The sequence below is a fragment of the Eriocheir sinensis genome, chromosome 15, assembly GCF_024679095.1.
Source record: "Eriocheir sinensis breed Jianghai 21 chromosome 15, ASM2467909v1, whole genome shotgun sequence".
In the NCBI taxonomy this organism is placed as follows: Eukaryota; Metazoa; Arthropoda; class Malacostraca; order Decapoda; family Varunidae; genus Eriocheir; species Eriocheir sinensis.
This window is the reverse complement of record NC_066523.1, coordinates 6,479,161-6,497,474: the sequence shown is the minus strand read 5'-3', so window position 1 is coordinate 6,497,474 and position 18,314 is coordinate 6,479,161. Positions and strand designations below refer to the sequence as shown.

General features: G+C 44.5%; 2 protein-coding genes across 5 annotated transcripts in view; both read left to right on the top strand.

Annotated features, from left to right (window-relative positions):
- Nucleotides 1-5,714, top strand: part of LOC126998849 (uncharacterized) — an 82,340-nt gene extending 76,626 nt beyond the window's left edge. For 2 of the 4 annotated variants that reach the window (XM_050861004.1, XM_050861001.1), the window contains exons 4-7: nt 1,464-1,511; nt 1,671-1,862; nt 3,068-3,179; nt 3,969-5,714. In XM_050861004.1, coding sequence (XP_050716961.1) covers nt 1,464-1,511; nt 1,671-1,862; nt 3,068-3,179; nt 3,969-4,553 — 937 coding nt within the window. In that variant the 3' untranslated portion in view covers nt 4,554-5,714. The remainder of the gene's footprint in view (nt 1-1,463; nt 1,512-1,670; nt 1,863-3,067; nt 3,180-3,968) is intronic. The other 2 variants (XM_050861002.1, XM_050861003.1) reach the window with 2 other exon arrangements.
- Nucleotides 5,715-5,836: 122 nt separating this feature from the next.
- On the top strand, nt 5,837-18,314 carry LOC126998850 (uncharacterized). Its single transcript, XM_050861006.1, has 7 exons — nt 5,837-6,865; nt 10,403-10,530; nt 11,259-11,441; nt 13,536-13,668; nt 15,057-15,196; nt 15,488-15,975; nt 17,543-18,314. Exons 1-7 carry the CDS (start codon nt 6,805-6,807, stop codon nt 17,661-17,663), a joined length of 1,254 nt encoding a protein of 417 aa, XP_050716963.1. The 5' UTR covers nt 5,837-6,804; the 3' UTR covers nt 17,664-18,314.

The window sequence follows — 18,314 nt, the reverse complement described above, 5'->3', positions numbered from 1 at the left end:
AAATAAAAAACTTCAAAACACCTCTATACCGACTGCTAATCATCCCTTCAGCCACAAAGACAGCGGCAGGTAAATACACACAGGTAGACGCCCAGGTGCGCCTCCCACGCCTCCCTGACCCTCGGCGGCCGTGACTCAGAGGAGGAGGATGCCGATGACCTTGACTGGGCGACGCGAGGACGATGACACGGGCGAGGAGCGGCGGGCGGGAGGCTCCTGACGGCACCTCACTGACCGGACGGCCTCACGTGACCCTGACCTCTCACCCCTAGCCCCTGACCTTGCCCTTACCTGCCCCTCTTGCGTGTTTAGATAAGTGGTCGTGACGCTGTGCTGAGGCAGGTGTAGTGTGTGTTTCTCTTGGAGGTTTTATGGTTTGTTAGTGTTTATGAATGCTGGGTTAGGGTTTGTTTATTGTTTATTGGGGTTGCTTATACTTTTCTTGTCTTTTTTCTGTGTGTATTTGGGAAGGTGTTGTGGGGTGGATATTCATTTTTGGGGAAGGTTTTATGGGTTTTGGGGTTTATTGTTATTTTGAGGTGTTGTTTAGTGTTTCCTGGGTTGTTATTATTGATATTGTTATAGGTATTCGTGAAAGGGCATCAAGGTAAAGTAAAATAATGATATAGACCCAAACAGAGTCCCCTTGATGAGTGGACATTTATTAAAAATTGAAGTGACAGTAAAGTAAGGAAGAATAGATAAAAATGATAATGATAATGAGTTAACAGCTGGCGGTGACTTTGGCTTTAAACTTATCAATGTCAACTATTCCTCTCCTACTGTTCCTGTCTTTTTATTTAAGGAGGGAGTCTGGGTTTCTTCATTACTGTTTTTTTTATCATGATTTTGTGTTTCTTTAGAAGGCAAGACTTGGGAAGGGAGAGACGAGATAATGAGAAGAGATTGTTGTCTGTTCATTATGGAGGAAGTTTTGGGTGTAGAATTTTTTGTTGGTTTTCCCTACGAGTTCGTGTCCAATTCAAATGCAAAAGTTGGGGTGGGAAGAAAGAAATGCTATTTTTTCGAGGTGGGGGTAGAAATAAAGAGCTAATGGTTATGATCTTGAAGCAGGGAATCAATGGTATATTAGACTTGTTTTCTTAATGTTTTCTAATGAGTTTGTGTTAAAAGGCAAGACGAGGAGAGAAAGGAAGGAATGTTTTTGGCTGTGAGTTGCTAATGATTGTGATCTTTAAGGAGGACTTTTTTCTACAGTAAAGGAAGCAACTCAAGAACAACAAAAAGAAAGTGTAGCAAAAAAGCTCGCTAATCGCTGCTCCTATAAAAGAGAAAAGTAAAGAGTGGCCAAAAGAGAGGTCACTATCGGGTGGAATAATTAAAATGGATGAGTTGTTTGTGTTTAGACTTAGGGGGAGACGAAGTTTGGGTTTTGACATGCTAATGGTTCTTTTCTTTCTCTCTTTCCTCTTCATCATCACCCTTACCATCTCCCTCACCAGCGACGACAGCAAAGAAGACCACGGGAACATCATCATCTCCTCCAAGAGGTTGGTGCGCGGCAGACCTACGTTGTTATATTAATGTTTTACTTTATCCATCCTTCCATTCTTCCAAATTTATTCTTCCATCCGCCTCCCTTCTCTCCCTTTTTTCTCTCTTCCTCTGTATCTTACGCGCCACTAAAGCCTCGACTTCCCCCTCGGCAGCAGCAGCAACAGTTACGGCACCACCCAGAACCCGCACTACGCCATCGCCAACCTTCTGGCCACGGGGGCGCAGACAGCCTCAGGTCTCGTCGGGAGCCTCGGCCAGACCCTCTCCACCGTGGGTCTGGGCGCCAAGCAAGTGCTCTCCGACGTCGTGCCCGCCGCCGCCGCTGGAGGAGCTCAGGCCGCCAGGCAAGGATTGGGTGATTGGTTGAAGTCTTGAGTGAGGGAGGGAGTAATTGGCTGAGTGGTTGACCCGTGAGTGAGTGAGCGTGGTTCGTGACAAATAAATTCCATGGCATCATAACAGCCGAAGTTACGTGATAAGGAGGGAATGGACGTAATGTTTTTTTTTATTGATGATAATGGTAGAATGGTCGAATTCTTGAATGAGTGAGTAGCTGAGTGGTTGATGCAGTAGGTGAGTAGGTAAGTAAATTTCATGGCATCATAACAGCCATTGTTATAGAAATTATGACAAGCAAGGAAAGGATGTGTCTTTTATGATTAGTTTAGTTCAAAGTTTCTTCGATATCTTGTGTTTCTCTGCATATGAATGGATATTGTTGTGTTGAATAGTGCACGAGTTATTCATCGCCGACATAGTCGTATATCAAAATTTATTTGGACTATGGCTTTCCAGTATGCAGCAGTCACCCGTACTTAAGAACTTAGCATTTCACTGTATGATTGATACTTAATATTCGTTTGTATGCGTGGCGAGCGTTCATTGATGTTAGCTTGTACGGCGACAGTTCACTTTTTATCCGGTAAACAAAACCGACTAAGGGTAAAACTAAATTAGATCAAATAAACGTAACACTTCTCCCGTCGTTCACAAAGCCCTTCAGGTTGTACTTCCAGACACCACCAAAACATCGACTTCTCCCCTTCTTCTCTATCCCTCTTCGTCTTTATCTTTCTCACCTCTAAAACCCCTTCTTTCTTAGTCCTCATTTACCCTGTTTAGCTCCACCCTTACGTACGTTTAAAACTTCGACCTCTCTTTTTTCTCTCTTCCTCTGTATCTTACGTGCCACTAAAACCTCGACTTCCCTCTCATATTCTTTATCTTTCTCGCTCATAAAACCTTTTCTTCCATATTCCTCATTTTCCCTGTTTTCTCCACCCTTGCATACGTTTAAAAGTTCAACCTCTCCATTTTTCTCTCTTCCTATGAATCTTACGTGCCACTAAAACCTCGACTTCCCTCTTATATTCTTTTTCTTTCTTGCTCACAAAACCTTTGCATACGTTTAAAACTTCGACCTCTCTTCTCCATTTTTCTCTCTTCCTCTGAATCTCACGCGCCACTAAAACCTCGAATTCCCCCACCGAGAAAATGAAAGAATACTCCTTCGCGCACGTACAGGTTCTTAACACTGTTCCTCCCGCAGGTGGATTGCGCAGAACAAGGCCAATGGAGTGAGGACGGCCGTGGACTTGGCAGGCAGTGGATTGCGCTTCGCCGGCCAGCTCAGCTCCTCCGTTCTGCGAGTGTTGCTGCAGGTAGGGGGGTTGGGGGTTCCTTGTGTTCCCTGATGACTCTACACGGGAGTCTGTTATTAGTGCATTTGTAGGACCTCAAGGGTAAAAAAAAAAGTGTAATTACTACTTCCACTTCTGTAAAATGTAAATGGGTAAATCCTGACTGGGTATTTTCTGTTATAAGAGTATTTGTAGGAGTTCGGGGATGGAAAAAAAGTCTAAATACCACTTTCAGTACAGCAAGAGGCAAATAGGTAAATCTAGACAGGGTATTTTATATAGGAATAGGAATAAACCGGTGGATGCAGAGTCGTTTGTATAGAAACGGGAGTCTGTTATGAGAGTATTTGTAGGAGCTCAGGGATAGAAAAAAAGGCCTAATTACTACCTTCAACTCTGTAAAATGCAATGACAGGGCATTTTTGTATAGGAGCAGGAATAAAGAGGTGAGTACAGAGGCAGATGCATAAAGCACAACAAAGAAGTAAGTGAATGTGTCAGTGCAACAGGTAAATACAAATAGCTGGATACAAATAATCAAAGGCAACGAGTTTTTTTTTTCTGATGTGTCAATAGAGATGATTAAAACCAGACAGGTCAATTCAGAGAAGGAACTACACAACATGGAAGGAAAAAAAAAATAATGAGCAATACACAAATAGATAAGTGTAAAAGGTAAATTGTAATGTGTTTTTTGAGCGAAGTAAAAATAATGACTGGTGAATAGAGAGACGGAAATACACAGATGCAAGCCTAATATATACAGGTGTATCCAGGAGCCCGACTCACTCCCGCCCCCCTCCCACACAGGTGCCGGGCATCAAGGCGCGCGTCATCGCTGAGATCATCCGTGCCAGTCAGCCGCTGAGCTACGCCATCAGCGACGTTTTGGCCGAGAACTCCGACGAGCTGGCCGTCTTCCTAGAGGCCAAGAACGACATCATCCGCGATGCGCTGGACATCTTCATCCGCCTCATCCAGGACACGCTGGCCATCAAGGGCAAGATCCTCGCGCGCCTGGGCTCCTCGGGTCTGGACATCGGCGCCGCCACCTTCAATGCTGGGCTCAAGCTCGGCGGCGCCTTCGTGGAGTCTGCGGGAGGCATCGCCACAGCCATCGGGGGCGGTGTGGGAGATCTGATCCGCGTAGGAGCCTCCGCCGACTTCCCTCCACCTCCTCCCCTGCCGACCATCAACATCGCCTCCTTGCTGGACCTGACGAGGCTCTTTGCCCCCGCCCCCACCTACACCACCACCCTGAAGCCCCTCCCGCTGCCCTCCAAGCCAGCCGTCACCCCCGCGCCCTCCTACTCCTATGACCCACCCACGTCGCCTTCCTACTCCTACAGCCCTCCTCAACAACCATCATTGACCTACGGCCAGCCTGATCACTAGTCTGCCTATCCTTGCTAGTGATGTTGTCATCCAAGGAAAGATAACTCTGCCCGGCCCTGAGATCTCTCCACTGCCACGTGACCCGGGAACATGAGTTTGTTATTGCCATTCTCGCCAGTAAGCTATTCGTTGTCGCGTACTTATTCTTCATCAATTCAGCGCCTGCCAGTCTAGTTAACGACAGGCAATCACTCATATGTGCGTCCCGCGGGGGCCTGGGGAAGGGAACCTCACACTCAGGTACTGCAGGTGGCCCTCCAGACGCTGCTCCCCTCCCCCAGCCCTCGCCGGCTTCTCGAGAGGCGAACAAACCCAGTGGGAGAAACGCCTGACGTCCAGTCGAGTGTTGATGTCCAAGTCAGTGTAAACTAAGAAGCTCGTTGATCACTCCTGTCATGCGGAGCCACGTCCGATCACTTCCTTGTTGCCTCGTTCGTTGTTCTTCAGAGCGTGAGTGTGCCCCGCCCCGCCACCCGCCTGTTCCCTGTGCGGTGACGTGGCTCGTGTGTTGTGTTGAGTGAATGTGTGTGCGAAGGATGCTCCTTCATCCTCTGTCTTCACTCCTAACTTAATAATATTCCCTCTTACTTCCTCTGTTCTTGCCCCTCTCCTGTAAATATTCCTTCATCAGCAATCAAGATAGTTATTTACGTTATTATGTTATTATATAATGTAGAGTGAGCGTGTCCAGTACCGTTCTTTATGAAGACCATATATTTTGTACTATTGTATACCTACCATGCTAGTGTGTAAATAGGTGGGACGCCCACGCGAGCTCGGCGCCCCTCAGCACACCAGGGCTTTATTTATTGGAGTGCGGGAGTGGGAATGCAGGACTAATTCAGTTTGTTTTTCCTGTTGTATCAGACCTCAAGACGATCATGTGATTTTTAATAACTGTCATACCATAACCGCCTCAGCTACTCATACGCCATTCCAAATTCACCTGTCATGAAGTCATCACCATGTTGACTGAAATAGTATGTAATAAAGTGTCTCAATCCAACCCCCCCCGTGGCCTGCCTCCCCCCTGCACCCGGGAGGGCAGGGCAGCGCCACCACCACCACCAATCCCTAGGTGCCGCTGCAGGTCCGATCACGCTTTTTGTCTCCCGCCGTCAACGGTGCCTGTTACCTGTTTCATAAACCTGTTACTAGTGACGACTCTCTGTTTAACCTCTGTTGTCCATCAAAACGGCGTCAGCTCGCAAACACGAGGGGTGAACAACCGGAACCAGAGAGTGAAGCGTGGGATTCACCCGAGGCATTACGGTAAGGGGGAGAAGGGAACTACAACGCTGGCAGCCTCGTCCAGGTACGCTGAAGTTCAGACTGAAACCTTCCTGCATACAATAAAAATGGCAGCAAAAGTATTCCACATGCTTGTTTCTTTTGGGGTAAATAATATCAAGAAAAAATCAACAACGCTGGCACCTCCTCGGCCTGGCGAGTGACGACACACCTGAGCACTTTCCACTTGTTGCTCCACGGCCACAACGGACACGTTTGTTCCTATAAAAACGTGCCACGCCACGCATCCTCCCTTATTCACACCCATCAATCGGTGCAGCAAGACATTCTGGTCAGGTGTGCTCGCTAAACACTGAATCAAATGATGCGGAACTACAAAGAATGTTTAGTCGGCAACCGCGAGTTTCCCTCCCGTAGTCCCGCCCTGCGGCCCGCGGTGAGGTGAACTCACGTCCGCGGCGGCCAGTGTGTCGTTGTGGGATGTAGAGAGGGAGTGCGAGAAGTGTGGCAAGCCTGAAGTAACGCTACAAAGACGGCAGCTGCCACAACACTGCGTGCTTTGTGCTCAGCGTGGCGTTGGGTTACCGGGAAGGCAAAGCAGTGAGGCATTGGATGGGGTCTGGCAGGCTGAGTGGCGGCGGCGGCAGGATGGCAAGAGTCACTCGTGAGTCCAGCTCTAGAACACGCGGCTGAAGGAGACCCAGGAATGTGTGCTGCATGAACGGTGCTGGTGACGCAGACCGCGGACGTGAATGAGAGGCGGTGGACAAGCCATCACAAAAGCACTAGTTAAGGATTAATAACTTCCTCGCCCGGTGCTGACACACGAGAACAAACTAGGCTGACCGTCCTGCATAGTGACATGCCACAGGTAATGTCACACCGATTGGCTGCTCCGTGATATGTAGACGAGAGCCATGGGAGCGTGAGTGTGTCGGCGGCCTTACCATAGCCCTGCTAGCAGCCTCCAGGAGTCCCCACCACGCCAAGCTCCACCAGGATGGGTTGGCTCGCCGCCTCCCTGGTGACCCTGACCCTCGTGCTCTCCGCCGCCAGTGAAGGTGAGTCGAGGACGAGGACGTTCAAAAGCAACGCCTGGCTTCCTCTGTCTGCTACTCAATGAAATGTATCAGTTTTTATGGGGGGATCGAGTTTGTAAGTACACAGATTGGGAGCTTTTTTTTTATTGGTAGTCACAGAATATTCTCCTTCAAATAAGCAAGAATGTAGCCTGCAGCGAGAAATAATGGCAGTAACGACCCGTCCCTTCCGGTGGAGCATGTAAAAGCCGGCTTCCCACTTCCTATCCAACTATCTGCCGCGGACTGCGAAACCCTCCACTGTAAAAAGTCCTGTGTGTAATGTGTCGCTAATATATACTTATGTTTGAAGTATAGATATCGCTATATCCTATATTAAAAATCCTATGTTTGTAGTATATCGCAAGCTCTGTTTCACTTACGAATAGTAGTAAATTTTATTAAAAAAAAAATCAATGACCTTGACGTGCAAACACTATAGCTGGTTCAGGTCGACAACCTGTTATTGTTACTTTGTTCTTTGGGTTACAGTCGGCCGTCAATCAAATTAAAAGAAGGGACTTGTAACTCGGTTTGGCGGGGGGAGGGGGCAGTTAGTGGCCCCACCCCGCCAAAAAAAAGAAAGATAGAGGGAGGATTGGGATGTGAACCTACCCTGGAACCCCAATAGTTTCTGAATCAGTTCATCTAAACCCCCCCCCCCCCCCCCCCCCTTCACAAACAAAAATTTATGTATCCCCAAGTTTGTGGGGGTGCGGGGTTATGATATTTACCGATCCATTCTTTTCATTATGACATATCCCTTCCCATATTCAAACACTATCCCCATTTTGCCTGTCATATGTAGTACGATTAGCCACCAGCCGTTTTGATGCAGCGGCTGTATTTTGCCTTAACGAGCCAATATGATACTCCAGTGCCAGGACCCATGGTGTCGAGCAAGGCGAGGGGCGACGCGCGAGCCAAGCAAAGGTAGAAGAAATCCCACACCTGGCATCCTCTGCTGGACCCCAGTGGCCGCGGGGCAGTGTTTCTCTTGTTTTGTTTTCCTGGATGTTTATCATGTTGTGCACACCTCTCCATTGGCCCGTCACATAAGTACCGCTCGCCTGACCTTCCCGTTTCCGTGTGTGGAGGTTCGTTATTGAGGGGCTCGTTCTTGTTAATGAGGTCCAGGTATGAGTTTTGGCAGTTCTTCCCATGTGAGGATATCGTTCTCTCTCTCTCTCTCTCTCTCTCTCTCTCTCTCTCTCTCTCTCTCTGTTTGTAGGTAGGCAATACTTGAGAAACTTTATCCTCATGCGAGAGGTAACCAGAGTACATATTTTTTTCCTTATTCACCATAACTTAAATTTTTCGAACATGACAGCTAGTGGCTTCATCTCATTATCTATCCCCTTGTCTACTGGAGGGGGTGCAGTGGAGATGTGATGGTGTGGTGATGTGGTGGTATACGTGGCTGGCTTGCCCCGGGTGTTGGTGATGGTGGGGAGGGTGTAGGTGATGGTGGGTAGAAGGTTGGGGTTTCGGTGGTGGTGGTGGTTGGTAGGGAGGAGTGTTGATGGTGGTGGTGGTAGTACGGAGGGTTGTTGTTGTTGTTGGTGGTGGTGGTTGGTAGGGAGGGGTGTTGGTGGTAGTTGATAGGGAGGAGTGTTGATGGTGGTGGTGGTAGTACGGAGGGTTGTTGTTGTTGTTGGTGGTGGTGGTGGTTGGTAGGGAGGGGTGTTGGTGGTGGTGGTGGTTGGTAGGGAGGGTTGTTGTTGGTGGTGGTGGCGGTGGGTAATGGGGTAGGAAGGGGGGGGGGGGGAATAGCGCAAACCAAGACGGGTCAACAGGTGGTGGGGCCGCGCGTTTCCACCTCCCCCTGTTTGTTGTTCGTCTCGGTTCAGTAGGCAGGGAACTTTCAGGGATCTACAGCTATAGGCATCCTAGTGAAAGTATGACCAGTTGACGCTCCCTGTGGATGAGTCAGGCGTTGTGCTGGCCATGGAGGTTCCCCCGAGCTGCTGCATTCCACACCACCAGCCTGGCTATCTCTCCCACCTCCGCCCGTACCGTTACGTCGCCCCTCCCCATGGCCCGCCCCCTTTCTTCCTCCTCCCCATCTCCTCTCCCCCACCATCCTCTCCCCTTCTTCCTCCTCCTCCCCATCTCCTCTCCCCCACCATCCTCTCCCCTTCTTCCTCCTCCTCCTCACGACTCCCACGCCGCATACCGTGATGTTTCCTCTGCTCGCTAGTATATCTTAAGTTTTTTTGCTAGCTGGTATTACATTAAATCAGTGACCTTTTGTGACCCTTTAGAGTCATTCAGTATCTTGTATCTGAACTTTTTATTATCTTAATATCACCCGTTCAGCCCAGTGGCTTATTTTATATCGGTTCTTTTGATACCACCAATGTTATGTCTGCGGGGTTGCTGTGGCTGCATTGATTTTTTTTTTATCGTCATAGGAAGGATTAGTCAGCAGAGGATAACTAAACGCAGATGACCCACCCATAGTAATCCTTTGTTAAGTTATAGGGGGATGTTCACAAATTTTAACGTTTGACATCTGCCCTATAGGGGGATGGTCACGAATTTTAACGTTTGACCTCTGCCATGTAAGACGATGCGAAAGAGAAGGATGTAGAATGAATGGCACGGATGAGGATGATGAAGATTATGATTTCTGTGGTTTGGTTTAATTGCTCTCTCTCTCTCTCTCTCTCTCTCTCTCTCTCTCTCTCTCTCTCTCTCTCTCTCAATTTTCTAAGTATAATACATAATGGTTTACCGCAGTATTGCAGCAGCCAGCATAACATAAATGCATTTCATCAGCTCCAGCTTTTGTTTTATATTTTTTTCTTATTTTTATCTTTCAAGCTCTTAGGGTCCCATTTTTTTTATATTACGCACTCTATCATGCTTTCCTTTAAGGACATGGTTTCAGCCCACGTGACCCCCTTTGGTAATATTATCTATTGAGCTATTGCCCTTTCTGAAGTCCACTAGGTAGAGCGCTGACTTTGCATACTGCTGGTCACGGTTCGATTCCCAACTACGGCAAAAATTATTTCTCCTGAGCTTAGATTAATTTCTTGTTAGGTATTAACAAGAAGCTTGCAGTACTTAAGTGGCAGTGATGAGGTTTTCTGCTTATTTCGAAACATTTGAGAAATTCATGTAAGCCTTAGGGATGGGGGGTGGGGGGGAGGCTTAAATTGCAGTTCGTTATTTGTCCTACGTGATGCGTCTTCCTTGGCTTTTTTTTATTGTGTGGGGAGGGAATGTAAAATTGTCTTCAGATTTCAGCCAATACAGACCATCAATTTATGAGAGATCCGTCAAGTTTCACCTGATTAACGTGTAGTTTTCACCAAATGTGCTAACATAAACAGCCTCGGTCCCAAGCAGATTGAGAGTAGAGTGGTTCCGTCATAGCACAACGGGCTTTTGACCTTTGCATTAACACAGGAAGATACAGGAGGTGTCATATATAGGCTGACTGACTTGGTGTAGACTCCTGGGTGTCCTTGTGTAACAATATCAGTAACCAGGAAATACTATTGCTTCTAGATGGAGGAGTGTGTCACCTGCACAATTATGTATCATCATGTGTTCTCAACATCCTGGAGGAACACATTGAAGCCACGGCCATCATCAACCACTGCCACGTGCCCCTCGACATCACCTTCCTCATTGTTGTAAGTCGCCTGGAGTCCTCTACTGCTCCTGATCACATACCGTACCACTATAGATCATTTCCCTCAACACCCTCAGAAATAAAAGAAGGCACAGCTAAATGTAGAAGATTTATTTAAATGCAGTTTATACATATGGGTTGTAGTGTTTGCTACCTAGTGTGAATAAGGCAAGTTTTAATTTTTCATAAAAAGGGAAAGTAAGGAAGGTACTATATGTATGAGAAAATGATGAATAAAAGCCTAAATTCAGACTAATTAGCTACCTAAAGAATGATTATAAGGAAAAGTTTGGTGCGATCAGATTTTTATCATTCATTAAAATGGCAACAGAATTAGTTAGAGAAAGGTAGAAAGTTGTGTGCTACAGTCAGGGAAGAGTGATTCCGTGATAGGTATGAAAAAGTCTTGCAGGACGCCTTAAGATATTTCTTTTGGACATTAGTCTTTAAAAAGGAACATAAGCTTCTTGCAGTTGCAAGAAGCAGTAGCATGGGTGTAGGAGTGAGGTAAGAATGTGTGCGTCACCATAGATCTTTAATATATATATATATATATATATATATATATATATATATATATATATATATATATATATATATATATATATATATATATATATATATATATATATATATATATATATATATATATCCCACATGGATGAATGTGAATTGAATGGAAGTGTGGAAAGTTCTAACATTCTTATTCCTTCTTCCTCTTTCCACCAGTATCAGTACCGTAACAGCACCCGCCACAGCTGGAAGTACACCTTCGTCACCTCCAACCAGAATGAGCGCGTGCTGATCCCTGGCCTCCTGCTACCCATCGCCCCCCACGCCCCGGTGTTTCTGTACGCCCGGGTGCCTGAGAGAGAGTTCAACATGCACAACTCCTCCTTTGTTGCCATAGAGGTGAGGTAGTGTTTGGGGGAGGGATTTGAATGCTGCATTGAAGGCTTGTTGTATTGCATTATATCTATAATATCCTAATCCAAAAGTTCACACGGTCAAATCTTGCTGTAAAAAGAACAAGTCGGGTGTGCAAAACTATGACTACTGTAATTTTGAATCTGCGTCTTTGAGGGTCAAAATTCTCAAAATTCCTTTGACATTATCTTGATTTTTCATTTATTTGCAAGGTCTTGGCTGCATTAATGCACGTAACTGGAAGCTTACTGAAGTGCTAAATAATATATATATGAAATTTCAAAGTTACATGAAGGGAAGGAATGTTGTAATTATTCATAATGGATTGGGAAAGGAGTGGCAACTAGAGAAAAGTAGAAGTGCAGGACAATGCAAAATTAGTTGTCAGGTACCAAAGCTTAACACGGTAGCTGCAGGGATCATGTTTCTGAAAGGCCCCTCTAAGCAAATTAATGATAAAAAATCATCACTCACACAAATCATTTCATAATATATAAATGGATTTGTGATCAGTTTATGCATCATCTATTTTGGGGGGTTTATATCATGGCAAAAATTTGGCCCGTCACTGGTACATGGTAAAGCCACAAATTTGGCCCGTCGCTGCTACCAGGTTAAAGCAAGGGGCCAGGCTACAAGGAGCACACTTCTCACATTTATCTTCAGCCCCTATCTCTAGACCCTCCCTGAGCTTCAAGGAGTATAATATTAGGAGGGAAGATTTGTGAAGAAACTTTCAAGCTTCATCATGATATTGTGGAGACGGTTTTGATTAATTAAGATCCAGACCATAATGTGTCCTACGAAGGATGTACCTCAAGGCTGAGAGACAACTGATTTGTTACTTGAAGATTAGACTGATTTGGAAAATTTAAAGATCAGGGAATGGAATCACAGAGAACCAGGGTTGGTGATTTTTATTTTTATTTTATTTTTTAATCAAATCGTTGATATTCTCTCTCTCTCTCTCTCTCTCTCTCTCTCTCTCTCTCTCTCTCTCTCTCTCTCTCTCTCTCTCTCTCTATATATATATATATATATATATATATATATATATATATATATATATTTAAGTTTAGGGCCTGTAAGTCTGAGCACAGTCAAGGATCCAGATACATACTTGTTCAGTACTTGTTTGTAGTTAGTACAGGACCAGGTTTAGGACATAGAGTTGCCTGAAGTTGTCATTTTCATGACAGCATATTATATTATTACCATACAGAAGAATACCTACTTTTATTCTGTTACGGTTTGGTTGCTAACCTTGGTTATTATTATGATACATTGCCTGGCAAGTTAGTAAAGATTAAAGGAGGCTGATTTTTTACCTAGTATAAAACATGAATAGGTGGTTTTACTTTACCATCTTTGGAGCACATCATTTAACTTATGGAATACTTTTAGTAAAAAAAAAAAAAAAATAAACTAGATTTTTAGTAAAAAATCAATGATTTAATCATTTGATTAAATTAATTTGATTTAATCATTGCCAACCCTGCATAGAACCTTGGAAATTTAAGGTATGCAAATGACATAACTGTCTGTGGAGAACCTACATATGTGTATGTATCTAAGTTTTATTACCTAGCAGTAGTTTATAGGATTATAGCCATCCTTGTGTTGTCTTACCTCCAAATCCATATATGTCATTATCCTCCAACTTTTTACTGCTCTTCACATGAACTGCCTCTATTTATAGACTATTTCCCAATAATTCTCCATGGGCAAATTCTTTGACAGCACAGTGGTTCGGGATTGTATGTTCCAAAAGCTTTGTGGTTGTGTAAAGTCATAGCAAAGGGGGCATTTACCAAAGTTAGGTCATCATTTCTAACCCTTAAGGCTCAGACTATTGAGGGACCCAAGGAGCTCAACTGTGATTATTCCCAGTCAGGGTTTGGATAACCCAGTGCTAGCTTGGCCCATCTTGCCATGAAATCACTCCTCTGACTGTGTGGAAGTTACTATTCCTCAAAGCTCAACTTCTCCACCTGGGACACATAAGAAACAAATGGATAATTATGTTGGAAATATCTTTTTAATGTGACAGATTCTTAAACTGCTGTTGTGCATTTCCAGGCTTCCTTCATTGCTGAGCTGAGCCGTGAGAAGTGGGAAGAAGCAGACTTTCTCAATCACACAGTTTTCATCTCACCCTCCAATGACTGTCACTTCTCCAGGGGTGACCAAGATCCCATACCCTGGATTATAGGTGAGGAAGCTTGCACATGATGAAACATCATATTCCAATGAATATGTCTTCTGCCATATTAACAGCCTAATTGTCTTCTCACAAACCAGATGGTCACATTAAATCTTTGTCAGTCAGTTTTTATCATTAATTTGCAGTCATTTAGCCAGTTTTTATCAGAGTTTTTCAAAGAGTTAATCAGCTTAAGATATTCATCAAAAGATGTTCTCTTATGTATTTGGTGATTGAATGCCAATGCATTTATGAAATATTTTAGTAACTGCCAGACAAACAAACAGATCTATAACTGCTTTCCTAACTGGTTAAAGCTAAAGGCAAAAAACTTGAGTGCTCTGCTTTAACTAAAATGCCTTCATGGTGTAGTGGTTAGTATGCCTCACTTTGAAACTGAGGGCCCAGTTTTGATTCCATCCATCAGGCTGGGTGTGGAAGGTTACCTTGCCCACATGTCGTGTATGCATTTTTAGAGAGGTGTGTTATTTTTAGGGAGACATAGAAAGGGAAATATAAGCTGCAGTAGTGAAGAGACTAAGACTAAAAGTAGTTAACAATCTGGACTGTAGATAGCTTTGTAGTATAGTTCAACAATGGCAAAAAGAAAGCAGGAAGTAGGAAGGGAATGAGGAAGATAGGGGAAGTGTGTACTGAGAAAGAGGAGGTAAATAATTAGGAAGGCAGGTGTAGCTGTTTGGGCATGTACTGTAGAGTGCAATCCGTAGCTAAAGTCAAGAACAGAGCCGGGTCATTAAAACTAAGGAAATCTGGGGATTGAATTGTTGAGGGGGCTATCCCCAAAGACACTGTGAGCCTTTGAGAAAGTGGGGGAAGTAACCACCTTGCCCGTGGCACTCTTAGGCCATTCATGGCTGAACATGTGGTTAGCCTTTAATCCTCTCAGCAAGCCTCTCAAGTCTTAGGGAAAGAAAAAGTGGAAAGCAGACAAAAGAGAGAGAGATGGAAAGGGAAAAAATATGTTGGACCAGGGACAGAGGCCTGAGCCTGAGGTGACCATGTGGTCTCTGCCCCAGCAGATGCCAACTACAGTCCTGAAGCCACCCACAACAGCAAAGGGTTTGGAAATGTGCAGAAAGTTCATGAAAAGAGTGAATTTAGAGCAGGAAATTGTGTTAGAAGAAGTTGTGTGAATCATTGCACAGGGGATCTCTTTCCCCATTTAGGAGGATATGGTATTTGAAATAGGAAATAAGTATTTGTAAGTTTTTTTATCTAGTGAATCTTTTTTGTTTTAAATCTCTTCTATGAACATTACTTCAGTTTTAGATATTCAAGGATTTACAAAGGATTATTTCTAGATGACTGATGAAACAAGTTTCCATATATTATAGATCACATGAGTGTAACGTACTGAAGCTTCTTACTGTATCCAGGTGGGTTGTTTGCTGTTGCTCTCCTCTCTGGCCTGCTGGGAGGCGGGTGCTATATGTACCGCAAGAGAAAGATGGCAGCAGACCAGCTGGCCTTGGTGTCTGCCATGGAGGTGGGGATGCCAGGCTCCCAGCCATACCAGGTGGGTACCAATGAGTTGTTGTTTTATCTGCAACTGTACATATGAAAGTTACCAGCAGCATGTTTATATTACAGGTAAAATGAATTGCTTTCCCACCACATCAGTAGTAAAACCCCAAGATGGAGTTCAGTGCTGGAATTGTCTCATGAAATATACTGTATTTAGGCACCACATCATTGTGTGACACACCAGGTGCCCTACTGTTCAGTACTCAAATGGTTAATCAAATAAGCACCAGAGTGGACAGGAAGAATGATATACACATGGATTAAATTAACCTCATATTTTCAGATGGACACAATGACAGGCCAGACCACAGCTAGGGAGCCATCAGGTCAAGAACAAGAGGCAGTTGATAGAAGCACACCCGACGGCAAGGCAGAGAGCTCAGCTGAGAGAGAGGAACCACAGAGTCGAGGAACTAATAATGAAGTATCCAGTGGAAAAAAAGGATTTAAATTTGAAAGGCTGAAGGAAGATGTGAGTTTCCAAAGTAATGCTGCAGATTTAGAGGACCCCTCAGTCATCATTGCCAATCCAGCTTATCAGGAAGAAATTCACAAAAGAAAGAAGAAAGGTGGAGTAAAGAAACAGGAGCAAGTAGACAAGTTGGATTTGTCATCACATGATCAAACGTTTACCCAAGGCGGAGGCATCATCAACAGGATGTATCAGGAAGGAGCAGACACTCCACAGCACAAGAACGAAGAGGAGAATAACCAGGAGGTGTTGGACGACGTGAAAACTGCCGAAGACAGCAAGTTGGAAAATGATGAAAGGTGAGGAAAAGTTGTGTCCAGGGTAGATTCCTTGACTGAATGAAATAGTGGATAATTGCATGAGGAGAGGGAGTCTTGAAAGCTTTAAGAGGGGGAAGCTGGATGTATTGACCATCATGGAGACTTTTTTTTTTTTTTTTTTTTTCAAAGGAGGCAGTTCAATGACAAAAAAAAAATTAAGTAACAAAAAACAAAAAAGGCCCCAAAACACTGCTCCTACAAACAGTAGGTAAAAATTAGAGTTGAAGGAAGGAGAAAATGTGCAGTGAGGCTGCGGGGGTTGTTGGAGGCATGCATTTACCAAGTTCAGAAGGGTAGTCAGCTTAAAAACATCAATAAAAGATAGAAAAAGATGAAGCACTGTGGTGGAATTCAATACACAGAGGACAGTTAGTAAGGAATGGTACTGTGGATTCACTCAGCAAGATATATGGCATTGCTAATACCTGTGCAGAAAGGCAAAGATCCTGGACCTTCATCGCTTGCACTCCCTGTGTTCCCTGTCTTACTCTATGGCTGTGAAACATGGACACTAAGCGGTGACGTGAAGAGACAGATTGATGCCTTTGGTAATAAGTAATAAATAAATACTAGCTAACTACAGGAACTAATGGGGAGCATATACCAGGAGGTGCATCACTTCACTCACCCACTGACTCCACCCATGGCAAGCCTCTATGCAACCACCCATCCCATCCCTCCAAGGATCAATTGACTCGTCCCAGCCATGATTTACAGTAGTCTCAGACAGAAACAACCCTTTAAACACTTTAGGACTTCTAAGCATGCCACTTGGCCATATAGCTGGAGTGGGTGTTCACAGACTAAGCTGGTAACAGCCCTTGATTCAGTTTCATGAAGTAGTCACTGGTTCATCACAAAGTCATTCCAGCGATACCCCATAATCCTGCAAAGGCACTTGGTACCAAAAGCATTGACACGCCTCTCCACATTCACTTCAGTGTCCATGTCTCACAGCCATACTGTAAGACAGGGCACAAGTGACTTTGAGATTCAAATCTTTGTCCACTTGCATAGATACTAATGCCATATACTCATGTTGAGCGGGTCCATAATAAGTGCCTACACAAAATCATGGGATATTACTGGAACGACTGTGTCAAACCAGCGATTACTCCACGAGACTGCATAGTCTATAAATCCGAACTCCAGCTATACAGGCATGTGGCATTACTACCTAGAAGTCAACCTTGCTCACTGGTTGTTTCTGTAAAAGATAATCCTGAGTGGAGGAGACAAAGGGGATGCCCACAAAGTTCGTGGATTGAGCAAGTCAATAGATTCTCCCATGAGGTACTTAGGATGGGAAGGGGGTCTGCATGGAGATTTGCCTGGAGAAACTCATGGATTTGACTTTGTAGGGTGGGCAAGGCAATGTGCCCCCCAGTGTATGCCCCAGTTGATATATTGAACCCCTTAGATGAAAATTTCTGGAAGGGAACTAGGTATCAGAACCATACTTAAAGTTAGAGTGGCATTCAGGGACTTTAATTATGGTAACAAAGAATACTAATAGAACATCTTTCTTTCCATATTCTGTGGACAGCCTGGAAGAGAGCAGCCAAGTGGGGCAGGGAGCAAGGAGGAAGGTGCGAGGAGCTGTTTCATCCTCCACCATTGTGTCGGCCAAGGCAGGGGATGCAGGAGACTCCCAAAAGTGTTTATGATAGACGCCCGAGGCACACAGGCTCAATGATGGATGACACTTCAGCCAACACTTGATTAATTGTATCGAGGTGTTTGTTGTGTTGGTGCTCTCTGATTTGTAAATGAATACACACTGATTGAGGAAAACACATTTGATGGATAAACTGTTACACTCTACTCATGTATGTCTTTGAGGCATGAAAACACTTGCAAATCACCTCTAAAATCTGCCAATCGTTTTGTACAATGAGGAAGATGAGTGAAGGTAAATGCAAGCCTTAACTCATGAATAATAGTTTGTGCTACAAGAGAAGGATCCCTTTGGTACTCACTGTTGTGTCCCAGTGATGAATGGACGGCTATTGACATGACTCAGGATTTCCTGCACCGTGCAGTTGTTACTGAGCGGTGCATCACACAGTACAGCCATAGTGCATAATGAAGTAGTGGCATTGTACATTAGGCATTGCCATTGATGATCTGGCCTGTGAGAGCCTGCATGAGTGGTGGGAAGCAAGGTGCATTTTTACTCTGCATTTTATTTATGTGCATGTTATTTATTATTTTAAATTTATATTGCATTTATTTAAATAATCTTGCTTGGCAGTGGTGGAGTCACTCATTAAGCTGGTTTGAATGCAAATTTTTACCAAAATAAAGTTTTATATATA